General features: G+C 48.3%; 1 protein-coding gene across 2 annotated transcripts in view; it reads right to left on the bottom strand.

Moving 5' to 3' along the window:
• Positions 1-271: 271 nt before the first annotated feature.
• Positions 272-24,205, bottom strand: part of LOC119964350 (glutathione hydrolase 5 proenzyme-like) — a 117,600-nt gene continuing 93,666 nt past the window's right edge. Inside the window, exons 11-12 of one of the 2 annotated variants that reach the window (XM_038793720.1) lie at positions 8,857-8,967; positions 272-916 (exon numbers count right to left, since the gene is read on the bottom strand). In XM_038793720.1, the coding sequence (XP_038649648.1) occupies positions 770-916; positions 8,857-8,967 (258 nt within the window). In that variant the 3' untranslated portion in view covers positions 272-769. The remainder of the gene's footprint in view (positions 917-8,856; positions 8,968-24,205) is intronic. The other variant, XM_038793728.1, reaches the window with a different exon arrangement.

The following is a 24,205-nucleotide window of genomic DNA, read 5'->3' as shown; positions in this document are numbered from 1 at the left end:
CTGTACTGTTCTAAAAAAAAAAATCCGCTCTCAATGGAACTCCAAAGTGATGTAATCCTTCATGTACCTGTTTCAATCCAGTCCAAGAGGTCGCTCCAGTCTAAGTTCAGAGGTGACTCCAATGTTGATCCAGAACATTGCAATGCAGAAAATGCCACAAAACGGGTCTGGCATCTTTTGTCATTGATCCATATTTCCCCCCTCCCATTAAAAGTAGTTTATTGCTCTTCTTATGGTCTTAATATACAATAACTGGCATTCAAGAACAAAATAACTCTCATGAATATACACTGTATTAAGGCTAAGTTCATAGGACACAAGACAAAAAGAACTTCCGACAGTGTCAGTGTTAAATTGACTTAGATTGCACTCTTCTTGGTCTGTAGTGTCGGACTTGGTCCCATTTTTCTCAGTAAGCTTCTCTTTAATTCGCCAATTTAAAAATTCAGGGTGGTCCCATACCATTCCACCTTGCAAAGAAGATAACAGTGAAAATGTCCAAAAATTTGGTGGCTCAGGAAGAAAAACTCAGATTCAGATTCACTGTCTAAAAGGCTCTGGGACTCATTAAGCCATTTGTAATATTGTTGTTGGACAGCCAATGTGGCACGCTTGTGAGTAAGTTGAGATTTTGTCTCATTAACCAATTGGAAGATACGACCAAGCTTCCCCACATTGTCTGGTACAGATTGCAGGATTGTGTCTTTGCTGAATGCTGCTGAATTTAATATAAGTCTGCTGGAACTGATGTGAACTCGACATTGAAGTGTCAGTAGCCGGCAGATTTTCCTTGTTTCCTGGTGTCTGACACTGCTTCAATGCAGCCATGATCTCTAAATATTCCTTGAGCAACAGATTGTAACCGAATAGGCTGACCAATCTCATGATGTTTCTCCTTCATTGCCTTCTCAACCTCCTGTCCAGAGAAATAATATCATACATTTAAAATAGTTAAAACCCTTGTGATCAAATTTGCTGTTCACTTGCTGTTAGTGAAAGGCTTTCCAGCCAGAGTACATATGGGGAAACAGTGAAGAGAGCATGGGGCTGTTTTCAGCTGACATTGTGTGACAGAACATAACGCGGGGGCAATAACGGATGGGGAAGGGCACAGTGTGGTATTGTGGGTTAAAGTACAATATTTTGGGGATGGGGTGGTCACAGACTGCAGGGCTTGGGGAACTGGGAAACACATGAGACAACCCTCTGTTCTGGACTTCTGGACCCAGGATTGAGGAAATACCCTCCCCGGATAAAGTGGGAACCATGCCATCCAACATCCCACCGATTAGTGAAGAACCTGAAACTCAGTCCTCAGAGTCAGCCAAGATGATGTTCCACTCCTTAGGACAGAAGCACGAGCCAGGCCTCCGGCCTAGTTCTTCATAGGCTGAATAAAAGAGTATGTGGAAGGTTGAACCAGAATGGCAATCGTGGCATTAAACCAATCGTGGAGGCACATAATAGGGTTGAAACCTGAAGAGAATGGCACAATCAAAACAATCTACTGCAAAATATCATGTGCCCTGGGCGGCAAGGTGGCACAGTGGTTAGCAATAGCACTGCTGCCTCACAGCACCAGGGATCCAGGTTCAATTCCGATCTTGGGTAACTGTTTGTGTGGAGTTTGCACTTTCCCTGTGTCTGCCTGGACTTCCTCCAGGTGCTCCGGTTTCCTCCTGGAGTCCAGGGATGTACAGGTTAGGTGGGGTTATTGGGATAGGGCATGGGAGTGGGTTTGGGTGGGGTGCTCGTTCAGAGGTCGGTGCAGACTCAATGAATTTAATGGCCTCCTTCTGTACTGTAGGGATTCTATGAACTTGACTTACTGTTTAATCGATTTGCCGCACCTCAAGTTCCACACTCCAAGGGTCAGATTTTATTTGGTGCTCTTGATAGCAGGGGACTATCATCTGGAATTGTAGCATTTGTTTTTCCAACTGAATATCTGGCTAGACCACTTCAGAAGGCCAGATGAGTGAAGCATGTAGTCTGACATGGAGGCTGCATTGGGTGGAGAGTGTTTGACTCTGGACCCTTCCCCTGACGGACATTAGGGAACCATTTGAGTTTCTAGGGCAATCTGGCAGGTTTCACGGGGCACTCTTTTCAGTGTCACCCTACGTATTCCAGGATTTATGAACATACACATGAAACATGCATATGTACACAAGAAGCAGGAGTTGGTCATTTGCCCCTCAAGCCTGTTCGGCCATTCAACAAGATCATGGCTGAGCTGATTGTGCCCTCCACTCTAATCTCCAGCCTTCCACCTTAAACTTGGCCTCCTGTGTAAGTCAAGAATTTATCCTACTCAGCCTTAAAAGTATTTAACCACCCTGCCTTTCTTGCTCTCTGGGGAGAAAAATTCCACAGACTGTCCTCAGAGAAAAATTCTCCTCATCTCCATCCAAAATGGGAGATCCCTGATTTTTTAAACTGAGTCCCTCTCATTCTAGTCTCTCTCACAAAGGGAAAGCTCCTATAAAATCATAGAAAAGTTACAGCACCGAAGGAGGCCATTCGGCCCATCTTGTCCATGCCTGCCCCAGAACACTGTTGTGAGCTAAACCAGGGGCTGGTTTAGCTCACAAGCTAAATCGCTGGCTTTTAAAACAGACCAAGCAGGCCAGCAGCACGGTTCGATTCCCGTACCAGCCTCCCCGGACAGGCGCCGGAATGTGGCGACTAGGGGCTTTTCACAGTAACTTCATTGAAGCCTACTCGTGACAATAAACGATTTTCATTTTCATTTCAACAGCCAGCAGCTTCTTCGAATCCCAACTTCCTGCATAACCCCGGTACATAACCCTGATCTTGCAGCACGTTAGGTGCAGATCCAGGTACCTTTTTAAAAGAGTTTAGGGTCTCTGCCTCCACCAGTAACTCGGGCAGTGAATTCAAGACTCCCACTACCCCTCTGCGTAAAAAAGATTTTCCTCATTCCCCTCTACACCGTCTGCCACTTATCCTAAATCTATGTCCCCTGGTTCTAGAATTCTCCACCAAGGGAAACAATTTTATCCTGTCCACTCCATCTGTTCCCCTCAGAATTTTGTACACCTTAATTAAGTCACCCCTCAGTCTTCTTTGTTCCAAGGAAAATAACTGCAACCTGTCCAATCTCTCCTTCGTAATTACACTCCTCAAGCCCTGGCAACATTCTTGTAAACCCCTTCTACACTCTCTCCAAAGCAATAATGTCCTTCCTGTAATGTGGTGACCAGAACTGCACACAATATTCCAGCTGTGGCCTCACCAGTGTTTTATACAATTCCAACATTATATCCTTACTTTTATATTCCATACCTCTGCCAATAAAGGAGAGCATTCCATATGCTTTCTTTACAACCTTGTCAACTTGAACTGCTGCCTTTAGGGACCTGTGTACTTGTACGCCAAGATCTCTCACTTCATCTACCCCTCTTAGTATACTCCCATTTATTGTGTACTCCCTAAATGCATGACCTCACACTTCTCTGTGTTAAATTCCACCTGCCACTTTATCGCTCACTCCGTCAACCCATCGATATCATTTTGGAGATTATAGCTATCCTCTACACTGTCCACCACTGAGCCAATCTTTGAGTCTTCTGCAAATTTCTCAATTGTGCCCCCCACGTTCACGTCCAAATCGTTAATATATAACACAAACAGTAAGGGTGCCAACACCAAGCCCTGTGGAACACCGCTTGAAATAACGTTCCTTTTGCAAAGGCAGCCATTGTTTCCTGTTATCAAAGTAACTTTTTATCCAGTTTGCCACATTGCCCTGTATCCCATGGGCTTTTACTTTTTCGACCAATCTACCATGTGGGACCTTGTCAAAGGCCTTGCTAAAATCCATATACACAACATCCACTGCACTTCATCAAAACTTCTTGTCACTTCCTCAAAGAATTTGATCAAATTTGTGAGGCAAGGCCTTCCTTTCCCACATTCCATGCTGACCATCCCTGACTAGTCCATGCCTCTCCATGTGACAGTTAATCCGATCTCTCAGGATTGATTACTAATTTGCCCACCACTGAGGGAACACTAACTGGCCTATAGTTGTTTGACATTTCCTTCGATCCCTTTTTAAACAATGGAACCATGTTTGCATTTCTCCAGTTTTCCAGTACCTGCCCTGTATCTAGTGAGGATTAGAAAATCATCCTCAGAGTATCTGCTATCTCCTCCCTGACCTCCTTCAGTAGCCTCGGAAATAATCTATCTGTCCCTGATGACTTTCAAGGATTCCAACCCTTTGAGTACTTCCTCTCTTTTGATTATCCCATCCAATATCTCACTGTTCCCACTGGACTATTATATCTGCATCATCCCTTTCCTTTGTGAACACGGAGACAAAATATTCAATAAAAACTCTTCCCACAGCCACTGCATCTACACACAAGTTCCCTTTTTCACATATGATAGGTCCCACTTTTTCCTTAACTATCATAGAACATAAAACATACAGTGCTGAAGGAGGCCATTCGGCCCATCGAGTCTGCACCGACCCATTTAAGCCCTCACTGCCACCCTATCCCCGTAACCTAATAACGTCTCCTAACCTTTTTTGGACACTAAGGGCAATTTACCATGGCCACTCCACCTAACGTGCACGTCTTTGGACTGTGGGAGGAAACCGGAGCACCCGGAGGAAACCCACGCAGACACGGGGAGAACGTGCAGACTCCGCACAGAGAGTGACCCAGCGAGGAAGTGAAACTGGGACGCTGGCGCTTTGAAGCCACAGTGCTAGCTACTTGTGTTACCATGCTGCCCACCTTTTATCATTAATATATTGGTAAAATATCTTTGGGTTGTCTTTAACTTTACTTGCTAATCTTTTTTCATGCCCTCTCTTTGATTTCCTTATTGACTTCGTCCCTGCACTTACTATACTCATCTAGGCTATCTGCAACGCTTAATTCTTTGTGCCAATTGAACTCTTTCTTTTTCTGTTTGATCTTCACCTGTATTCCTCCGGACAACCGGTGGGGTCGAGACTTGGCAGTACCACTCTTAATCTTGGAGGGGACATGTCTACTTTGTACATTTAGGATCTCCGTTTTCAGTGCTCCCCACTGGTTTTCCACTAATTTATCCTCTAGCAGTGCTGGCTAATCTGTCTCAGCAAGTTCCTTCTGCAAAATGTGCCTTCCCCCAGTTCAAAATGTTTACTCCAGTTTTAACTTTGTCCTGTACCATGGTAATACTAATCTAACTGAATTGTGATCACTATCCCCAATATGGCTGCCAACTGTCACTGAACCCACTTTTGCTTTTCTTTATACCCCAAGACTAGGCCCAGCATTACATCTCCTATTCTTGGGTTTAGAACAAAGAACAAAGAAAAGTACAGCACGGGGACAGGCCCTTCGGCCCTCCAAGCCTGTGCCCATCATGATGCCCCAACTAAAAATAAACTTTCTTCCCTCACTCAGTCCGTATCCCTCTATTTCCTCCCTTTTCATGTACCCATCCTGATGTTGATGTTGATGTTGAATCCCTCTCTTAAATGTTGCTAATGTGCCTGTTTCTACCACATCCTCTTGCAATGCATTCCAGGCTCCCACTACTCACTGTATGAAAAACCTACCCCGCACATCTCCCTTAAACTTTCTCCCTCTCACCTTGAACCTGGGCCCCTTGTAATTGATACGTCCACCCTTGGAAAAAGCCTGTGGCTATCACACCCTGTTTGTGCCTCTCAAAATTTGTAGGCCTCTATCAGGTCTCCCCTCAGCCTCCGTCTTTCCAGTGAAAACAATCCTTGTTTATTCAACCTCTCCTCATAGCCAACATCCTCGAGACCAGGCAACATCCTGGTGAACCTTCTTTGCACTCTCCAAAGCTTCCACGTTCTTCTGATAATGTGGTGACCAGAACTGCACACAATACTCCAAATGCTGCCTAACCAAGGTTTTATATGGCTGCAACGTGATTTCCCAACTCTTGTACTCAATGCCCCGGCATGCCATTTGCCTTCTTAATCATCTTGGCCACCTGTGTTGCCACTTTCCTCGGGAACTGTGGACCAGCACGTCCAGATCCCTCTGTATGTTAATGTTCCTAAGGGTTCTGCCAGTTACAGTCTAATTCATATCTAGATTTGCATCATCTCACATTTGTCCTGACTAAACTCCATCTGCCATTTCTGAGCCCAAGCCTCCAATCTATCTACATCCTCTTGGACCCTCTGACAATCTTCGGCACCATCAGCAACTCCAACAATCTTTGTGTCATCCGCAAACATACTAATCAGATCACCTACATTTTCCTCCAGGTTATTTATATATACTACAAACAACACAGGTTCCAGCACGATCCCTGTGAAACACCACTATCTACAGATCTCCATTCACCGCTATTCTCTGCCTTCTATAACCAAGCCAGTTTTGTATCCATCTCGCCAGCCCATCCCGAATCACATGTGATTTTAGTTTTTGCACCAGTCTGCCATGTGGGACATTGTCAAACGCTTTACTAAAGTCCATACAAACTACATCCACAACCCTTCCCTCAACAATTTTCTTTGTCACCTCTTCAAAGAACTCAATCAAGTTGTCACTAATTGGTTGAATTTGTTTCCTGGACACACTGCACAAATGTTTCTCCCTCGGTTCCCCTTGTATTGTTTGAAACCAAGTTGATATTGGGATAGCTAAAGTCTCCTAATATTATTGTTCTTAGAGACAGAAATTTCCCTCGATATTTGACATTTTATCTCCCTTTCACTATTTGGGGTGTGTAGTATACTCCCAGTAGTGTGACTGCCCCTTTTTTATTTCAGAGCTCAACCAATAAAGCCTCATTTGTTGACCCGTTTAGTAGATCATCCCATCTCACAGCTAGAATTGATTCTTTAATCATTAGTTCTATTCCCCCTCCTTTATCCTGTCTGAAGATTCTATAACCAGGGTTATTGAGCAGCCAATTTAGCCAAGTTTCCGTTATAGCAATGATATCCTGCTCCCATGTGTCTACCTGTGTCCTTAACTCATCTACCTTGTTTGCAATGCTCCTTGCATTGAAGCAGGAACAGTTCAACCCAGCCACCTTCCCTTGCTGGACACTTTTTAAACTTTGCTTCTCCTGTAATTCCAAGTCTATCACTACATCTTCTGTATCAATAGCTAATATTCTACCTCCATTTTACTGATTTGAATCTGACCTATTTGATGCTACTCCTGGGATCCCATCCCCCTGCCACACTTGTTTAAATATTCACCAACAGAACTAGCCAAAGCTCCCACAAGGAGATTGATCCCAGTTCTGCCTGGATGCAACCTATCCGATTTGTACAGATCCCACCTTTGCCTGAACCGGTCCCAATGCCTCAAGAATCTGAATCACTCTCGAATACACCATTTCTCCAGCCATGCATTAATCTGCAAACATATTCCTGCTCTCTCTAATGCCTGGGACTGGGAGTAATCCTGAGATTACTACATTTGACATCCTGCATTTTGGTTTATCTTCTAACTTCCTGTACTCGGCTTGCAGCTTATCTGTGTCGTTGGTTCCAATGTGTCCCAAACCACTGGCTGTTCACCTTCCCTCCTCAGAATATCCTGCAGCCACTCCGTGACATCCTAGACCCTGGCACCAGGGAGGTAACATACCATCCTTGATTCACGTTTCTCGCCAAAGAAGCATGGGCGCGATTCTCCGACCCCCACGCCGGGGGGGAGAATCGCGGGAGGGCCAGGCGAATCACGCCACGCCGCCCTGGCAACCCCCACGATTCTCCCCCCCCCCCCCCCCCCCCCCCCCCCCCCCAAAATGGTGTGTTGTGTTTTTCGACAGGCCGCTCGGAGAATCGCCGCTCGCCGTTTCTCACGGCGACCAGCGATTCTCCGACCCGGATGGCCCGAGCGGCCTGCCGAACCCGACCGGTTCATGCCGGCGCCAACCACACCTGGTCACTGCTGGCGTGAACAGCGCATGACCTCTGTGTGTGGGGTCTGTGGGGTGCGGAGGGAGGATCGAGCACCACAGGCGTGCTCAGGAGATGTCTGGCCCGTGATCGGTGCCCACCGATCGTCGGGCCGGCGTATCTAAAAGACGTACTCTTTTCCCTCCGTCGCCCCGCAAGATCAAGCCGCCATGTCTTGCGGGGTAGCGGAGGGAAAGACGGCAACCGCACATGCGCGGGTTGGCGCCGGCCAACCTGCGCATGCGCGGCTAACATCACTTAGGCGCTGCCGGCTGCCCGGTGGGGGGGGGGGGGGTGAGGAGAATAGGGGGCAAGGAGCGGCCTCCGACCCCGGAGTGAAACACTCCGGGTTTCACTCCTGTGTCAGCTGTTTGTCCCCCGATGGGAGAATTCCGCCCCATGGGTTTACAGGCAATGAGGCGTACAGCCAAAAGGAGGCACTGCTTAGCACAGCGGCAGAGACCCGGGTTCAATTCCGGCCTTGGATCACTGTCTGTGTGGAGTTTGCATGTTCTCCCCGTGTTTGCGTGAGTTTCCGCCGGGAGCTCCGGTTTCTTCCCACAATCCAAAGCTCTGCAGGTTAGGTGGATTGGCCGTGCTAAATTGCCCTTAATGTCCAAAGAGGTTAGGTGGGGTTACTGGGTTATGACATGGGGTGGAGATGTGGGCTTGGGTAGGCTGTTCTTTCCAAGGGCCAGTGCAGATTCGAAGGGCCGAATGGCCTTCTACATTGTAAATTCTATGAGTCTATGAGGATACCTTCACCCAGGCAGTAAATCTGGATGGAAAGTCCCACTTCTACATAATATTTAATAATGCTAAGAGGAAATATTACACTGATTTCTTTCATCGAGACCACCATAGGCAAAGATTATGGTACAAAATATTATGAAACTGAGAAATGATATCCTTTGAAACCTGGAACTTACCTTATCAAATTCACGTTCCAAATTCACAATATTATTTGAATTTACGTAAAGTCTTCCCTTTTTAATCGCATCAGTCATGCTGAGTCCAAACCACAATGTGTTCATAATGACCTGCGTCCAAAAGGGAATGAGGTTAGTGTGGTGATATGCATATACACAGTAATGTATCCAGTAATGGATCAAGAAGTATCTTGAGGGGAATTCACTTAGTCACTACCGTTTATATTATAGTTCATTAGTTATCTTTCCACGTGTTCATTTTGTTAATAAACTATCATCACTAGTCAAAGAACTAGATGTTCTGTGTGCATCTTACCATGGCCACAGCACAGAACATAGCTTCACTTTATAAACAGCAGCCTAACAGAGGAGACACCGGGAAGGAGACTGGGTAGCAACAATGACAGGCAGCAAAGGCTGAAATAATATCAGGGCTGGAATTCTCTGGCCGTTGGGATTCTCTGTTCCCACCTACTGGGCACCCAGCCGTGGGCTTCCCGGCTGCGTGGAGTGGCTTCTATGGGAAATCCCATTGACAAGTGGCAGGACAGATAATCCCGTCGTCAGGCAACGGCACAGTGCCGAGAAACAGATGGCGGGAAGGGGCCGGAGAACCCAACCCCAGCTCTATATAGCAATCGTCCTTCATAATGATCAGGTTAAAAATAGATTCAACATGAACGTGACACTAACAATGGAGGTTGTGGAATCTTCTAAGTTCCCATGTGATATAAAAGCTTATTTAAGAATCGTGTGCCAAGGGATTCATTTGAAGGAAAGAGCATACAATATTGATCAGGACACAGTTTTTTTGAATACCCCATTATAGTAAGGATAGGAAAACAATAGAATATTGTCAGCATCGGTTGAGCAGGATAATACTATGGATGGGAAGCTTGTTCTGCCAATTGTTTCCACTGGAGCAAAGAAGATTTGTATTTCACTCTGGGTGGGGAGTCAATGACACGGGATCACTAAAATCAAACTCCAACTGACATGAGGGGAGCAAGAATATGGAGCATTTCTTTATGGAGTGGGTTGTTGGAATCTGGAAGGTTTTGCTGGACCTTTTAAGGGAAATTGGAGAAATATTTGAAGGAGAAGAAGATATGAAGGAATGTGAAGAGAGCAGGGGAGTGGTTATCCATTTGGATTGTCTTTGCAAATAGCCAGGACAGGTGCTATGGATCCAATGGCCCTTTGTGCTGTTAAATTAATGGTCTGCAGTGTAATTGAATTATAAGCAGCTAACTGACTAATATATCGATTTGTCCCAAGACCCTGAATTATGCTGGTGCATGCCAACCAATTTTTTTTTAACGCATGTTAACATTTCGATCCCATTTAAAGATTTTGGTTGTAGACAGGGGGGGGGGGGGTTCTCCAGTCCGCCAGCCGCGTTTTCCGGCGTGACACGCCACCGCTGGCAGCAGGACTCTGCGTTCCTGCAGCCAGCCAATGGGGTTCCCCATTATGACCAATTCACGTTGTCGGGAAACCGCGGACCTGGGTGTACTGCCAGCGGACTCCCGTGGGATCCCACCGATGGAGAATTCCGCTGAGGATATCTGGGATAGTTCATATTGTGGGGTGGGATTCTCTGGTCTCCGACGCCAAAATCGATGTTCGGCGATCGGCCGGAGAATCCACATTGGCACCGAAATTGGGGGCAGTTCCGCTTTTGCGATTCACCACCCCCTCCGGCCACAGACCCGCCAATTGTCCGGCTGTATCGGCAGCCAGAGCCGGGTGCTCTACGCTGCGTGCCTGCAAGCCCCCCACCAGATGGGGGATCGGTGGCCATTTTGCGCTGTTCTTTCAGTCAGAACATAGTCTCCAAATCGGCGAATCCGGCCCGTGATGTTTCTATGGAGTTAAATTTGATTTAGAAGTAGTTAAAACCAGAAATGTAAGAAAACTAGGGCAGGATTCTCCATCGTCCAATACCGGAATGGGGAAACACGATTAGGCTGAGAATAGTGGCTGAGGCGAAAATCTTGGCCGGCGCCGGATGCCATGTTCTGATACCTCAACAGCGGAGTCAGTGCGTTCTACTCCGTATCTACAGTAAATGACGTTGGTATATCATTAGTAGGCCTGACCCGGTATTCTCTGGGGCCTCCACAAGGCTCCGCCAGGAGGAATTACCGACGCCGATTTTCACTTGTGGTTTCAAAAACTGGGAAGGAGAGAGAGGGTCCGGAAAGTGTCGAACATCACCATAGTGTGCTGACAGTTGTGCCACTGGCCGGGAGAGCTTCTTCCAGGGCCGCGGGGGAGTTCTGGGGGCGGTTAGAAGGCAGGCCGTGAGGTCATACATATATAGATAGAAACATACATCAAAAATAGAAGCAGGAGGAGGCCATTTGTCCCTTCAAGCCTGCTTCGCCATTCATCATGATCATGGCTGATCATCAAATTCAATACCCTGATTTCCCCTTTTAGTCCTAAAAGGTTTACCCTTTATCCTCAAACTAAGACCCCTAGTTCTGTCGAATCCTGTTAGAATTTTGTAAGTTTCTATGAGATCCCCTCTCACTCTTCTTAACGCCAATGAATAGAATCTTAACCGACTTAGTCTCGCCTCATATGACAGTTCCGCCAGGTAAAGCTTCCCTGCACTCCCTCCATAGCAAGAACATCCTTCCTCAGATAAGAACACCAAAGCTGCACACAATACTCCAGTTGTGGCCTCATCAATGCCCTATCCAATTGCAGTAAAGCATCCCTATTCCTACACTCAAATCCTCTCGCAATGAAGGCCAACATACCATTTGCCATCTTTACTGCCTGCTGTACCTGCGTGCTTACTTTCAGTGAGTGATGCACGAGGACACCAAGGCCTTGCTGAGTATCCATCTCTCTCTGAGTAAAGAAACTGCCTCTGACATCTGTCCTATATCTACCACCCCTCAATTTAAAGCTATGTCCCCTCGTGTTGGTCATCACCATCCGAGGAAAAAGGCTCTCACTGTCCACCCTATCTAACCCTCTGACTATCTTATATGTCTCTATTAAGTCACCTCTCAGCCTTCTCCTCTCTAACGAAAACAACCTCAAGTCCCTGAGCCTTTCCTCGTAAGACCTTCCCTCCATTAATATATAATGTGAACAGTTGGGGTCCGAGCACAGATCTCCGTGGTACCCCACTAGTCACTGCCTGCCATTTGGAAAACAACTCGTTTATCCTCACTTTTCGCTTCCTGAAAGATTCAACCTCACCTCAGAGACCTCGGGCGAGTGCCGTTCAGCACAGGTTCCCACAAACGCCGATCAGACGGAATGGAACTCTTAGGAGTCTCGAAGGGGATCGGAGACCCCCCCGCTGCATGCCCTCTGAGCAGCTGGTTCCCTGGCACAGCTGGTGCCGCAGGGTACGCTGGTAATGCCACCTGGCACCTTGGCAGAGAAACCTGGGTGCCAGTTGGCACTGCCAAGGTGCCAAGCTGGCAAGGTTTGTGCGCATGCGATTGCGCCAGCATGGGTGTTGGGGGGATGCGGGGGTGGGGTGGAGGGGGAGTCCGGTGAGCGGAGTGCCTCGCTGTACAAAGTGGATCTATGTGCAGCTTTGGCTGTGCCATTTCCGTTCAGGCCCCTTATTCAACTGCGAGCGCCAGGAAACTGCCGGCTAAACGCACTCGCTGGGGACTTTGTACCCTTTTGGGAGAATCGGGCCCATAATCTCTGAAACGGAGAATCCTGCCCTACCTAGTATGTTACTTAAAACAAACTTACCTTGAATATTCATCAGTTCAGAATTCTATTTCTTGCTTACCAAATTAGTTTGAGAGAGATGGCCTCAGGTTTAATGGGGTCATGGAGATTCCACGTCTTATCCAAAATGGTACTGGGATCCCAGATCCGGATGTCCCGCCCCCATTTCCAACAGATCCTTATTGTTGGTGGGAGAACGAGGGTGGGCCACAACTCACACACAGGGGAAACCCCTATCCAGTGAGTCATCTGAACTCATTGAGCTCTTCAAGACCCCGTTTTTACTGGATACGGGGTTTTATACCACAGCGATTGAGGTAGGTTTATTTTTTAAGAGTAGACCTGAAATAAAGATGTTGGCGCGATATTGTGGATCGCTTCGCTGAGGGTGAAAATCCTGTTATGGTTGTTAAATCTCAAGAGTGGGCCAAAACGCAGGGAGAGTCCAGACGATCAAAATGAACGTGCTGCACAGGTACCTCTTCCTATTTAGATCCATCCCAATCTACATCCCGGAGGAGGCCTTCTGCATGGGGACCTCCCTCCGGGCCCTCGCCACGGCGGCACTCCCATCCCCACCCAAAAAACACTCCAGCATCCCGGTGGTAATAGCCACCCTCCAATCCTGGAACCAACTACGGCAGCAATTTGGCCTGACCAAAATGTCGGGTAAAGCTCCCATCTACAACAACCATAGGTTCATGCCAGCTCTGACTGAGGCCACCTTCAAAAGGTGGAGACAGGACGAAGGGACACTGACAGTCAGGGACCTATACACGGACGGCAGGATCGCAACACTGGGCGAACTGACAGAGAAATTCCAGCTAGCCAGGGGGACCAAGCTAAGGTAGCTGCAACAAAAAAACTTCCTATGAAAGGAGACAAGGACATGCCCACCACCACCACGACAGACACTACTGGAAGAGTTACTAGACGCAAGCATATTAGATAAAGGAAACAGTAACGGCATGTATGACCGACTGGTAGATGGGGCCGACACCGTACTGGACGCAACAAGGAGGAAATGGGAGGACGACCTGGGGATGGAGATAGGGTGGGGACTCTGGAGCGAAGCACTGCATAGGGTCAACTCCACCTCCACGTGCGCAAGGCTCAGCCTGACGCAACTAAAAGTGGTACATAGAGCCCACTTAACAAGAAACCGTATGAGTAGGTTCTTCCCGGAGGTGGAAGACAGATGTGAACGGTGCCAAAGAGGCCCGGCCAACCACGCCCACATGTTCTGGTCTTGCCCCAGACTCGTGGAGTACTGGACAGCCTTCTTCGAGGTTAGGTCCAAAGTGGTGGGAGTGAGGGTGGAGCCATGCCTGATAGTGGCGGTCTTCGGGGTTTCGGACCAGCCAGATCTATTCCTGGGGAGGAGGGCGGACGCCCTTGCCTTTGCCTCCCTGATCGCCCGCCGTAGAATCCTGTTTGGCTGGCGGTCAGCAGCACCACCCAGAGCTGCAGACTGGCTGTCCGACCTCTCGGAATCTCTCCAAATAGAGAAAATCAAATTCGCCATCCGAGGGTCAGACGACGGCTTCCACAGAACGTGGGAGCCATTCATGCAACTGTTCCGGGACCTGTTTGTGGCCAACGAACAAGCAAAAGATTAGCCAGGTAGCCAGGAACCAGGGGAGGGGGGGGGGGGGGGGGGGTGGACGCCACGAACAGATGCCTGCTTATGTGTGTAAATAATTTTGCCAAGTGTACAGAGCTGCTGCTGTTGAGCGGGGGCATAATACCGTCCGTTGACAGTTGTCGGGGAAAATTAAAACGTCAGCAGCAGTGATCCGGGGGGGGGGGGGGGGGGTACTCCATTGGGAGGGTGTGGGAAGACTGAGGCGCGTGGGGTACCGTCTAGGTAATTGCTATTGTATATTCTCTTTCTGCACTGTGTTAATGTTCATTCTATTTTGCTGTGTTAGGATTATTGCTATTTATTATGAAACATTTTGCAAAACTTTAATAAAAATATATTTTTTTAAAAGAGTGGGCCAAAACAGGATTTACGCCGGTGAGATCTTAATTTGGGATCTTCTCTGTGCCCCCGCCGGTGGTGTGGGTGTGAACCTGGGGCGAGATCCAACAGCCACGCTGCGCCGGAATAGCAGCTGGCCGTGGCGCATGGTGGCCGATAAAAGCTGGGAGATCACGTTTCCGGGATCTACCTGGCTCGCAATGCCTCACAAGATCCAACACGATCTCCGAGACGTGCAATGTAATTCCCGCCCATGCTGGGTGGGATCACGGTTTAGCATATCTGTGTATTAGAGCGAGGTGGCTAGTCACACTCTAATGTTCAGATTTCTAAGGCACCTGGGGCTTTGGGATTCATCCCCTTTGCCTCAGAAACCTTGCCCCAGCGCCATTCAGCACTGATCCCACAAATGGGGACCTGATGGGATGGCACTCGTGGGCCTCTCCTAGGGGATCAGAGGTCCCCAGCTACATGTTCTTTGGGCAGGGTGGTGACCTGGCACTGCTGGTACCACCTGGGTGCCAGCTGGCACTGCCAAGGTGCCCAGGTGATATTGCCAGCTGCAACAGGCACTGCCTGGTTGGCGGTGTCAAGTTGGCACTTTTTTTGCTTGTGCATTTGGGCTGGGTGCCCTGCCTGAGTGTCGGGGGCTTTCACAGGGGGTGGGGGTCCTTCCCATAGTACATTTAGGCTGGGTCAGGGATCTGGAGGTCATTTTAAAATGGCGCTCCGATCTCTCGCTATACTGAGGAGTTGTGGTGAGCAGAGCTCCCCCGTGTATAAAACGGGGCAATGCACGGCCTTGTCTGCGCATTCCCAGCTGAGGGCCTTTCTCTGCCAGTCACGTTGAAAAGCCATGCGTTTCTTGGGGCTTCGAGCGCTGGGAAACACACGACTAAACGCTCTCGCTATGGGACTTTATTCCCAGTTAGTTGCATCAAAGCACTAATTTCCACAAATTTACATTCTGTTAAAGATAATTGAACAGCTTTACACCATAGCGTCCAGTCCAGTGGAATGCTACCTACACCCCCCAAAACTGGCAACGTGACGTCATTCCAAAGCGAATCAATTCTGATTTGCACCCTGGCAGTGCAGGGTGGTACCAGGGGGCACTGCCAGGGACAGTGAGGCAGGCATTACCAGGGGTCACAACTAGGGGGGGAATACTCTTCCATTGGGGGAAGGGGATTCCCCTTATGTGATTGGGGGGAGAGGGGTGTGTGCTGATCACAGCATGGTGGGGGTGTGGGGGGAGAGGGTTAAAAGTGACCCCAATGCTTCCATGATGTGGTGGGGGCCCTGATGCTTATGAGGAATGCTTATGTGTCCATAGGGAATGGGGGGAAGTTTTCCTTCGCAGATCAGGGCACCATCCGATGTCTGTTGTGCAGCTGGCCATGTGAATGTCTATCAGGCCTGGCCCTGCCAGAGTAGCAGCACAAACTGAGCTTCCCAATTTTGTTTTTGACAATCAGGAGATCTGGTCAGAAAACGAGGCTGTTCTGAAGAGAAACACGCCTATTTTCAGTCAGAACCTGACACTGCCATTTTTTGGGAATATTTTGGAAAATTCTTCCCAGGATCATTGGAACTGTCAGGTTGACAAGTTATTTAAATAGCCAGCCTTTTAAGTTTTGGGGGAAACCGAGTTGGAAAAAAATTGTGTTTCCAGTCGTACTTTGTGTTTATTGACATAACCAGAAGCGCTATGATTATAGCATTATTATTGCATGACTGCTTCCAAAGCCTATCATTATCACAGTGGGTACTGAAAGCTCACAGTTCGACTGTCAGCGCCAATAGATTATTTATATTAAAGGATTAGCTGTCTTTGTTATGGGGTTATGACTCTTTAGTTGCAGGCATGATGGTGGACGCTTTCCAAGTATTTGGAACAGTATATATGTCCAATAAAAATGGAAATAACTATCGCTTCTCGGCCTTTTGGCTAAGGTGAGGTGTCATAGAATTACATAGAATTTACAGTGCAGAAGGAGGCCATTCAGCCCATAGAGTCTGCACCGGCTCTTGGAAAGAGCACCCTGCCCAAGTTCAACACCTCCACCCTATCCCCATAACCCAGTAACCCCACCCAACACTAAGGGCAATTTTGGACACTAAGGGCAATTTATCATGGCCAATCCACCTAACCTGCACATCTTTGGACTGTGGGAGGAAACCGGAGCACCCGGAGGAAACCCACGCACACACGGGGAGGATGTGCAGACTTGGGTCACAGACAGTGACCCAAGCCGGAATCGAACCTGTGACCCTGGAGCTGTGAAGCGATTGTGCTATCCACAATGCTACCGTGCTGCCAAACAATGCTACCGTGCTGCCATGTCATGCTATGCTGTCATGTGAGAGTACCTTTAAGAAATAGGTGTTTATAAATGGGCGAGTATGTAAATATCTGTAGTGAGAGTACCTTTAAGAAATGGGTGTTTATTACTGCAGTGATGTCAGAGAGTGGGTGGAGCTGGGCTTTCTGTCAGCTTTTTACTTTCGTTTTAGGCTGTTTGCTGCAGGGTGTGATTATTTTTTTTTAGCACTTTGCTAAGCATTGTTCTTGAAGAACAAAGAACAAAGAAAATTACAGCACACGAACAGGCCCTTCAGCCCTCCCAGCCTGCGCCGATCCAGATCCTTTATCTAAACCTGTCTCCTATTTTCCAAGGTCTACTTCCCTCTGTTCCCGCCCATTCATATACCTGTCTAGATGCGTCTTAAATGATGCTATCGTGCCCGCCTCTACCACCTCCGCTGGTAAAGTGTTCCAGGCACCCACCACCCTCTGCATAAAAAACTTTCCACGCACATCTCCCTTAAACTTTCCCCCTCTCACCTTGAAATTGTGACCCCTTGTAACTGACACCCCCACTCTTGGGAAAAGCTTGTTGCTATCCACCCTGTCCATACCTCTCATAATTTTGTAGACCTCAATCAGGTCCCCCCTCAACGTCCGTCTTTCCAACGAAAACAATCCTAATCTACTCAACCTTTCTTCATAGCTAGCATCCTCCATACCAGGCAACATCCTGGTGAACCTCCTCTGCACCCTCTCCAAGGCATCCACATCCTTCTGGTAATGTGGCGACCAGAACTGCACGCAGTATTCCAAATGTGGCCGAACCAAAGTCCTATACAACTGTAACATGACCTGCCAACTCGTGTACTCAATACCCCGTCCGATGAAGGCAAGCATGCTGTATGCCTTCTTGACCACTCTATCAACCTGCATTGCCACCTTCAGGGTACAATGGACCTGAACTCCCAGATCTCTCTGCACATCAAATTTCCCCAAGACCCTTCCATTGACCATATAGTCCGCTCTTGAATTTGACCTTCCAAAATGCATCACCTTGCATTTGCCTGGATTGAACTCCATCTGCCATTTCTCTGCCCAACTCTCCAATCTATCTATATTTTGTTGTATTCTCTGACAGTCTTCCTCGCTATCTGCAACTCCACCAATCTTAGTATCATCTGCAAACTTGCTAATCAGACCTCCTATACCTTCCTCCAGGTTATTTATGTAGATCACAAACATCAGTGGTCCGAGCACGGATCCCTGTGGAACACCACTAGTCACCCTTCTCCATTTTGAGGCACTCCCTTCCGCCACTACTCTCTGTCTCCTGTTGCCCAGCCAGTTCTTTATCCATCTAGCTGGTACACCCTGAACCCCATACGACTTCACTTTTTCCATCAACCTGCCATGGGAAACCTTATCAAACACCTTACTAAAGTCCATGTATACGACATCTACAGCCCTTCCCTCATCAATTAACTTTGTCACTTCCTCAAAGAATTCTATTAGGTTTGTAAGACATGACCTTCCCTGCACAAAACCATGCTGCCTATCACTGATAAGTCTATTTTCTTCCAGGTGTGAATAGATCCTATCCCTCAGTATCTTCTCCAACAGTTTGCCTACCACTGACGTCAAGCTCACAGGTCTATAATTCCCTGGATTATCCCTGCTACCCTTCTTAAACAAAGGGACAACATTAGCAATTCTCCAGTCCTCCGGGACCTCACCCGTGCTCAAGGATGCTACAAAGATATCTGTTAAGGCCCCAGCTATTTCGACCCTCGCTTCCCTCAGTAACCTGGGATAGATCCCATCTGGTCCCGGGGACTTGTCCACCTTAATGTCTTTTAGAATACCCAAAACTTCCCCCTTCCATATGACAACTTGACCGAGAGTATTTAAACATCCATCCCTAGTCTCAACATCCATCTTGTCCCTCTCCTTTGTGAATACCGATGCAAAGTACTCATTAAGAATCTCACCCATTTCCTTTGAGTCCACGCATAAATTCCCTCTTTTGTCTTTAAGTGGGCCAATCCTTTCTCTAGTTACCCTCTTGCTCCTTACATACAAATAAAATGCTTTGGGATTTTCCTTAACCCTGATAGCCAAAGATATTTCATGACCCCTTTTAGCCCTCTTTATTGCACGTTTGAGATTCGTCCTACTTTCCCGATATTCCTCCAAAGCTTCATCAGTTTTGAGTTGCCTCGATCCTATGTATGCTTCCTTTTTCATCTTAGCTAGTCTCACAATTTCACCCGTCATCCATGGTTCCCTAATCTTGCCATTTCTATCTTTCATTTTTACAGGAACATGTCTGTCCTGCACTCTAATCAACCTTTCCTTAAAAGACTTCCACATTTCAAATGTGGATTTACCCTTAAACAGCTGCTCCCAATCCACATTCCCTAGCTCCTGCCGAATTTTGTTATACACAGCCTTTCCCCAATTTAGTACTCTTCCTTTCGGACCCCTCTTGTCCTTGTCCATGAGTATTCTAAAATTTACGGAATTGTGATCGCTATTCCCAAAGTAATCACCGACTGAAACATCAACCACCTGGCCAGGATCATTCCCCAATACCAGGTCCAGTATGGCCCCTTCCTGAGTTGGACTATTTACATACTGCTCTAAAAAACTCTCCTGTATGCTCCTTACAAACTCTGCTCCATCTACGCCTCCAACACTACACAAATCCCATTCAATGTTGGGGAAGTTAAAATCTCCCATCACAACCACCCTATTGTTCCTACATTTTTCTATAATCTGTCTGCATATTTGTACCTCTACTTCATGCTCGCTTTTGGGAGGCCTGTAGTAAAGTCCCAACAATGTTACTGCACCCTTCCTATTTCTCAGCTGCACCCATATTGCCTCAGTGCTCGAATCCTCCATCGTGCCCTCCTTGATCACAGCTGTGATATCATCTCTGACGAGTAATGCAACTCCTCCACCCCTTCTACCTCCCTCTCTATCCCTCCTGAAGCATCTATACCCTGGGATATTCAGTTGCCAGGCCTGCCCTTCCCTCAACCAAGTCTCAGTAATACCAATAGCATCATATTCCCAGGTACTGATTCAAGACCTAGGTTCATCTGCCTTACCTGCTACACTTCTCGCATTAAAACAAATGCACCTCAGGCCACCTTTGCGTTCATCATCTCTTCCCTGTCTACTCTTCCCCTTAGTCACATTGAGTTTATTGTCTCGTACCTTACTGGCTTTAGTTGCTGCTTCTTTACTGACCTCTAACTTCCTAATCTGGTTCCCATCCCCCTGCCACATTAGTTTACAACCTCCCCAACAGTGTTAGCAAAAGCACCCCCTAGGACATTGGTTCTAGTCCTGCCCAGGTGTAGACCATCCGGTTTGTAATGGTCCCACCGCCCCCAGAACCGGTTCCAATGTCCCAAAAATCTGAACCCCTCCCTCCTGCACCATAACCCAGTAACCCCACCCAACACTAAGGGCAATTTTTCTGGGGAGTAGGGCGGACGCCCTTGCCTTTGCCTCCCTGATTGTCCGCCGTAGAATCCTGTTCGGCTGGTGGTCAGCAGCACCACCCAAAGCTGCAGACTGGCTGTCTGACCTCTCAGAATCTCTCCAAATGGAGAAAATCAAATTCACCACCGAGGGTCAGACGACAGCTTCCACAGAAGCCTTTAACCCAATTGTTCCGGGACCTGTTTGTGGCCAACAAACAAGCAAAAGAATAGCCAGGTAGCCAGGAACCAGGGGAAAGTAGCCAAAGCATGATAGGGAGCGATAGACCGGGGGGGGGGGGGGGGGGGGGGGGGGGGGACAGCTAAATCTAAGAGGAAGGAAAGGCGAACCATAGTGGGGGGGGGGGGGAGAAGCAAGGGACAGCGCCACGAACAGTGTTGGAGCTGAAGCCAGCCAAGCAGGTGTACTGCTGTTCTCTCTGCCATCAAAAGACTATCTCTTGATCATTTAATGAATTCAGAAATATAAATTTTTCAGTAGTGACTTTAACCTGATGTGCTTTTGATAAAGGTATGGATCATATGGATATTAAAACGGAAAGCTTAAAAGATTTACTTAGTGTTGTAGTCTTTGGGGGTTGTATTTGAATTAATGGTTGCTAAGATGTTCACTATATTTTAAAAAGGTTAACATGAGTTCATAGAATAAACATTATTTTGCTTTAAAAAATACTTTTCCATTTCTGCTGTACCACACCTGTAGAATGGGCCGTGTACTCCCCATACCACAATCTATTCAAAGTTGTGGGTCAGGTGAACTCCATGATGCACTTTGGGGTTCTCTAAACCCTGGCCCATAACATGAGCGTGAGGTCAGGTGCAATGCTGGATCTGGTATGTCTCCCTTGTGGGGACCATGAATTGGATTCAATTTGAATTGGTCTTTGGAGCCAGCAAGGAGCTGGATTAGGGGTTTGCCTCTGGTCCACACTCTGAGCTCTGGCTTTGTAACTCTGATAAAGTAATAAAAAAAATGTTTTAATGGAAATAACTGTGTAAATACCCCTTTAAACTGGGGAGCACATTCTTTCATCATTCACTCATTGTCCATCAGGACCAAGAGCTCTCTCTGGTTGAATATGGGAAAAAGCAATGAAACATCATTCTCTGAAAACTGCACAGGTGAATATACAGGGATCCTAACACATATTTTGTTACACTCATTTCCACATCCATCTACATCAAATCTTCCATAAAATCGATGAAGATTGTGAACTAAGGTACGATAGTCCACAGGCACATTGGGGCGGGATTCTCCGTTGCCCGCGCCGATATCATAATCAACGCTTGGGCAGAGAATCCATCCTGATGCCCAAATAGGGGGCGGCGCCGGTTTGACACCAGTTTTCAAGAATCTGCCCCCTCTGAAATGGCGTCATCACGTTGCACGGTGCAAGCAGTTGCAATAGTGTTGGCACGACATCAGCATGCCCTCCCACGATGCTCTGCCCCAGATGGATCACGTTCCCGACCGCGCGTTTGCTGTGTGGTCTGAGCGGTCGGGAACTGGGCGTGGCGGCTGTGGACTATGTCCACCATCGTCACACTCAGCCGGGATCCGTGCCGCTGTCCGGGGGGGGGGGGGGGGGGGGGGGCTTCTGCGAGGGCTGGGGAACATGTGGGGGTCGTCAGGGCTTGGCCTATGAGGTCGCACTTGACAGGTCATGTCCGCACACAGCCGGCAACACGTTGTACGGCCCGACCGCTGCAGGTTATTGGCATTCTCCAGTGCTGGAGCTGGGGGTTTCAACCCCTCCCGCTGCTAGCCCCTCACCAGTCCCGGAATTGGTGATGGTTAGCCGCCAATTGTGGCATTGTAAAATGCCCAGCTAGCTACCGGCTGAAACGGAGATTCCATTTTGTTAAGCCCTTCCCATGCTTGCTGCCACAGTCAGGGATGGGAGTGAGCCGTTCGTGGGTGGGTGGGCGGCGGGGGCTTTGGGGACTAGTGGGGGTTGGTCCGGGGGCGTAGGGGCGTTACATGGGGGCAGTGTTTGGCAGGCTGGGTCGGCTTGCACCCGTGGATTTCCTGAAGCCATGGGACACCCACAATGGGAAACCCCATTGGCTGGCTGCTGGGACGGAGGATCCTGCTGGCGGCAGGGGCATGCCGCACCAGGAAACGGGTCCGGCAGGAGGGAGAATCCCTCCCATGCACTAGTCAGACGGTGTCAATGGATAGTCATCAGCATCAAAAACGCTCCAGCAACCCGAATGCCATTCATTGACTCAGTCCAGGTCTAAGATTGAATCTGGAACTTTCACAATCTTTTCCAGGCAGTTAATTACTGGGGCTGTACCTAAGCTCAATTTTTTGGCCGTTGGGATTCTTTGTTGCTGCCGGCAGCGGACCCCGTCCGTGGTTTCCGAGCGACAAAGGGGTGGCTTCAATTTTAAAGTGTCGGTTAACTCGTGTGGACCACCACACCAATCACAAAAACACGGCCAATCAGTGACACTAAAACAGACCATGAGCCCCTCCCTGTTCTCCTTTGTCCATATCTGAACTGTCTTCAGGACACGTCTTTCACGATTCACACGCTCGCTGCACGTTGGTAGGAGATGGATAGCCGTATTGTAGGAACCCCCTCGTGCCCCACTCCGCTTGATCGCTCCATGGAACTCCTGGAGTACGAGCTCCCCTGCTGAGGGGCGGAGGCCTAGCAGCATGGCCCGTTAAATCAGACCGATAAAAGCCGGCCAGGAGGGGAACTGCTATCTGCGGATGGTCCCGGTTGGGACTGGACAGACTGCCCACTGCTTTGTGACCTTCCATGCCTTAAACTAAATAAGCCTTTAAGTTTGGACCTCCTCGGGTTCCTGTGACCATAATAGTTTTGATTTGATTTCCCAAGAGGTGGTCTACACACTGCCTTGTTTACGTCCGCCATATTTCCATAACATTGATCTGGAAACAAGTTGGACGTGTGGGACAGGTGATATACTGGCAGAGTGGGAAGATGCATGAGAGGGAAATAAATATTAAAATCTTCCAAGTATAAACACCGACTGGTCAGCCAGTCATAAAAGCACACCATTAAAACTATTCACAATCCTTTCAGCAGACTCTTTACTGTTCAGTCCAGGCACAAAAACCAGTCTAACTGTAACTTGCCCAAAATCGCGTGGTAAATAAAAGGCCCTGAATCCGACAGGGCGGGATTCTCCATCTCCGGGTTGCTGGATCTGCGCTTCCCAATGGGGCGGAGAATTGGCATCAGGGCAAAAATTGGGGTCAACGCCCGCTCCGATCCCTCACTGGCGATATGAATGAGTTCCACATTATGTGTGTGTGGCAGAGGTCTTTGTGTGGAAGGGTTGGGGAGGTCTGTGTGTGGGGGGCGGTCTGTGGAGGGGTTCTTTTTGGCAAGAGGTCCCTGTGGGGGTCTCTCTATTACAGGTGTTCCTATGCGGGTCCCCTATTACAGGGGTCCCTGGAGGGATCCAGGCAATCTGGTGGGGAGGCTACCATGCGGTGCGGGGGGAGGGGGTTTGTGGTCGATTCGCGCTGGCAGCCGATCTGTGGTGTAGGTGGGGGTGGTCGTGGTTCATTTGCGATGTAGGTGGGATGCCAGCCGTGGGACTCCGCTATTGGGCTACTCCCCGGATTCTCCCGGGATTCCCCTCCTACTTCATGCCATGCATAAATTTACATGGCAAGGAATACGGAATTGCATCCTGCTTTACGACCACAAGGGGATCATAAAACAAGTGCAATTCAGTTCTGGTGGGAGAACATAGGGGTGGATTCTCCATTTCAGCGGCTAGGTGCCGGCTGAAATCAAGAATTCACGGAGTTTTACAATGGCAAAATCAGCAACGAACCCT

This window comes from Scyliorhinus canicula, chromosome 1 (assembly GCF_902713615.1).
Source record: "Scyliorhinus canicula chromosome 1, sScyCan1.1, whole genome shotgun sequence".
In the NCBI taxonomy this organism is placed as follows: Eukaryota; Metazoa; Chordata; class Chondrichthyes; order Carcharhiniformes; family Scyliorhinidae; genus Scyliorhinus; species Scyliorhinus canicula.
The sequence above is the reverse complement of the archived record's forward strand: the minus strand, read 5'-3'. Positions and strand labels throughout refer to the sequence as shown.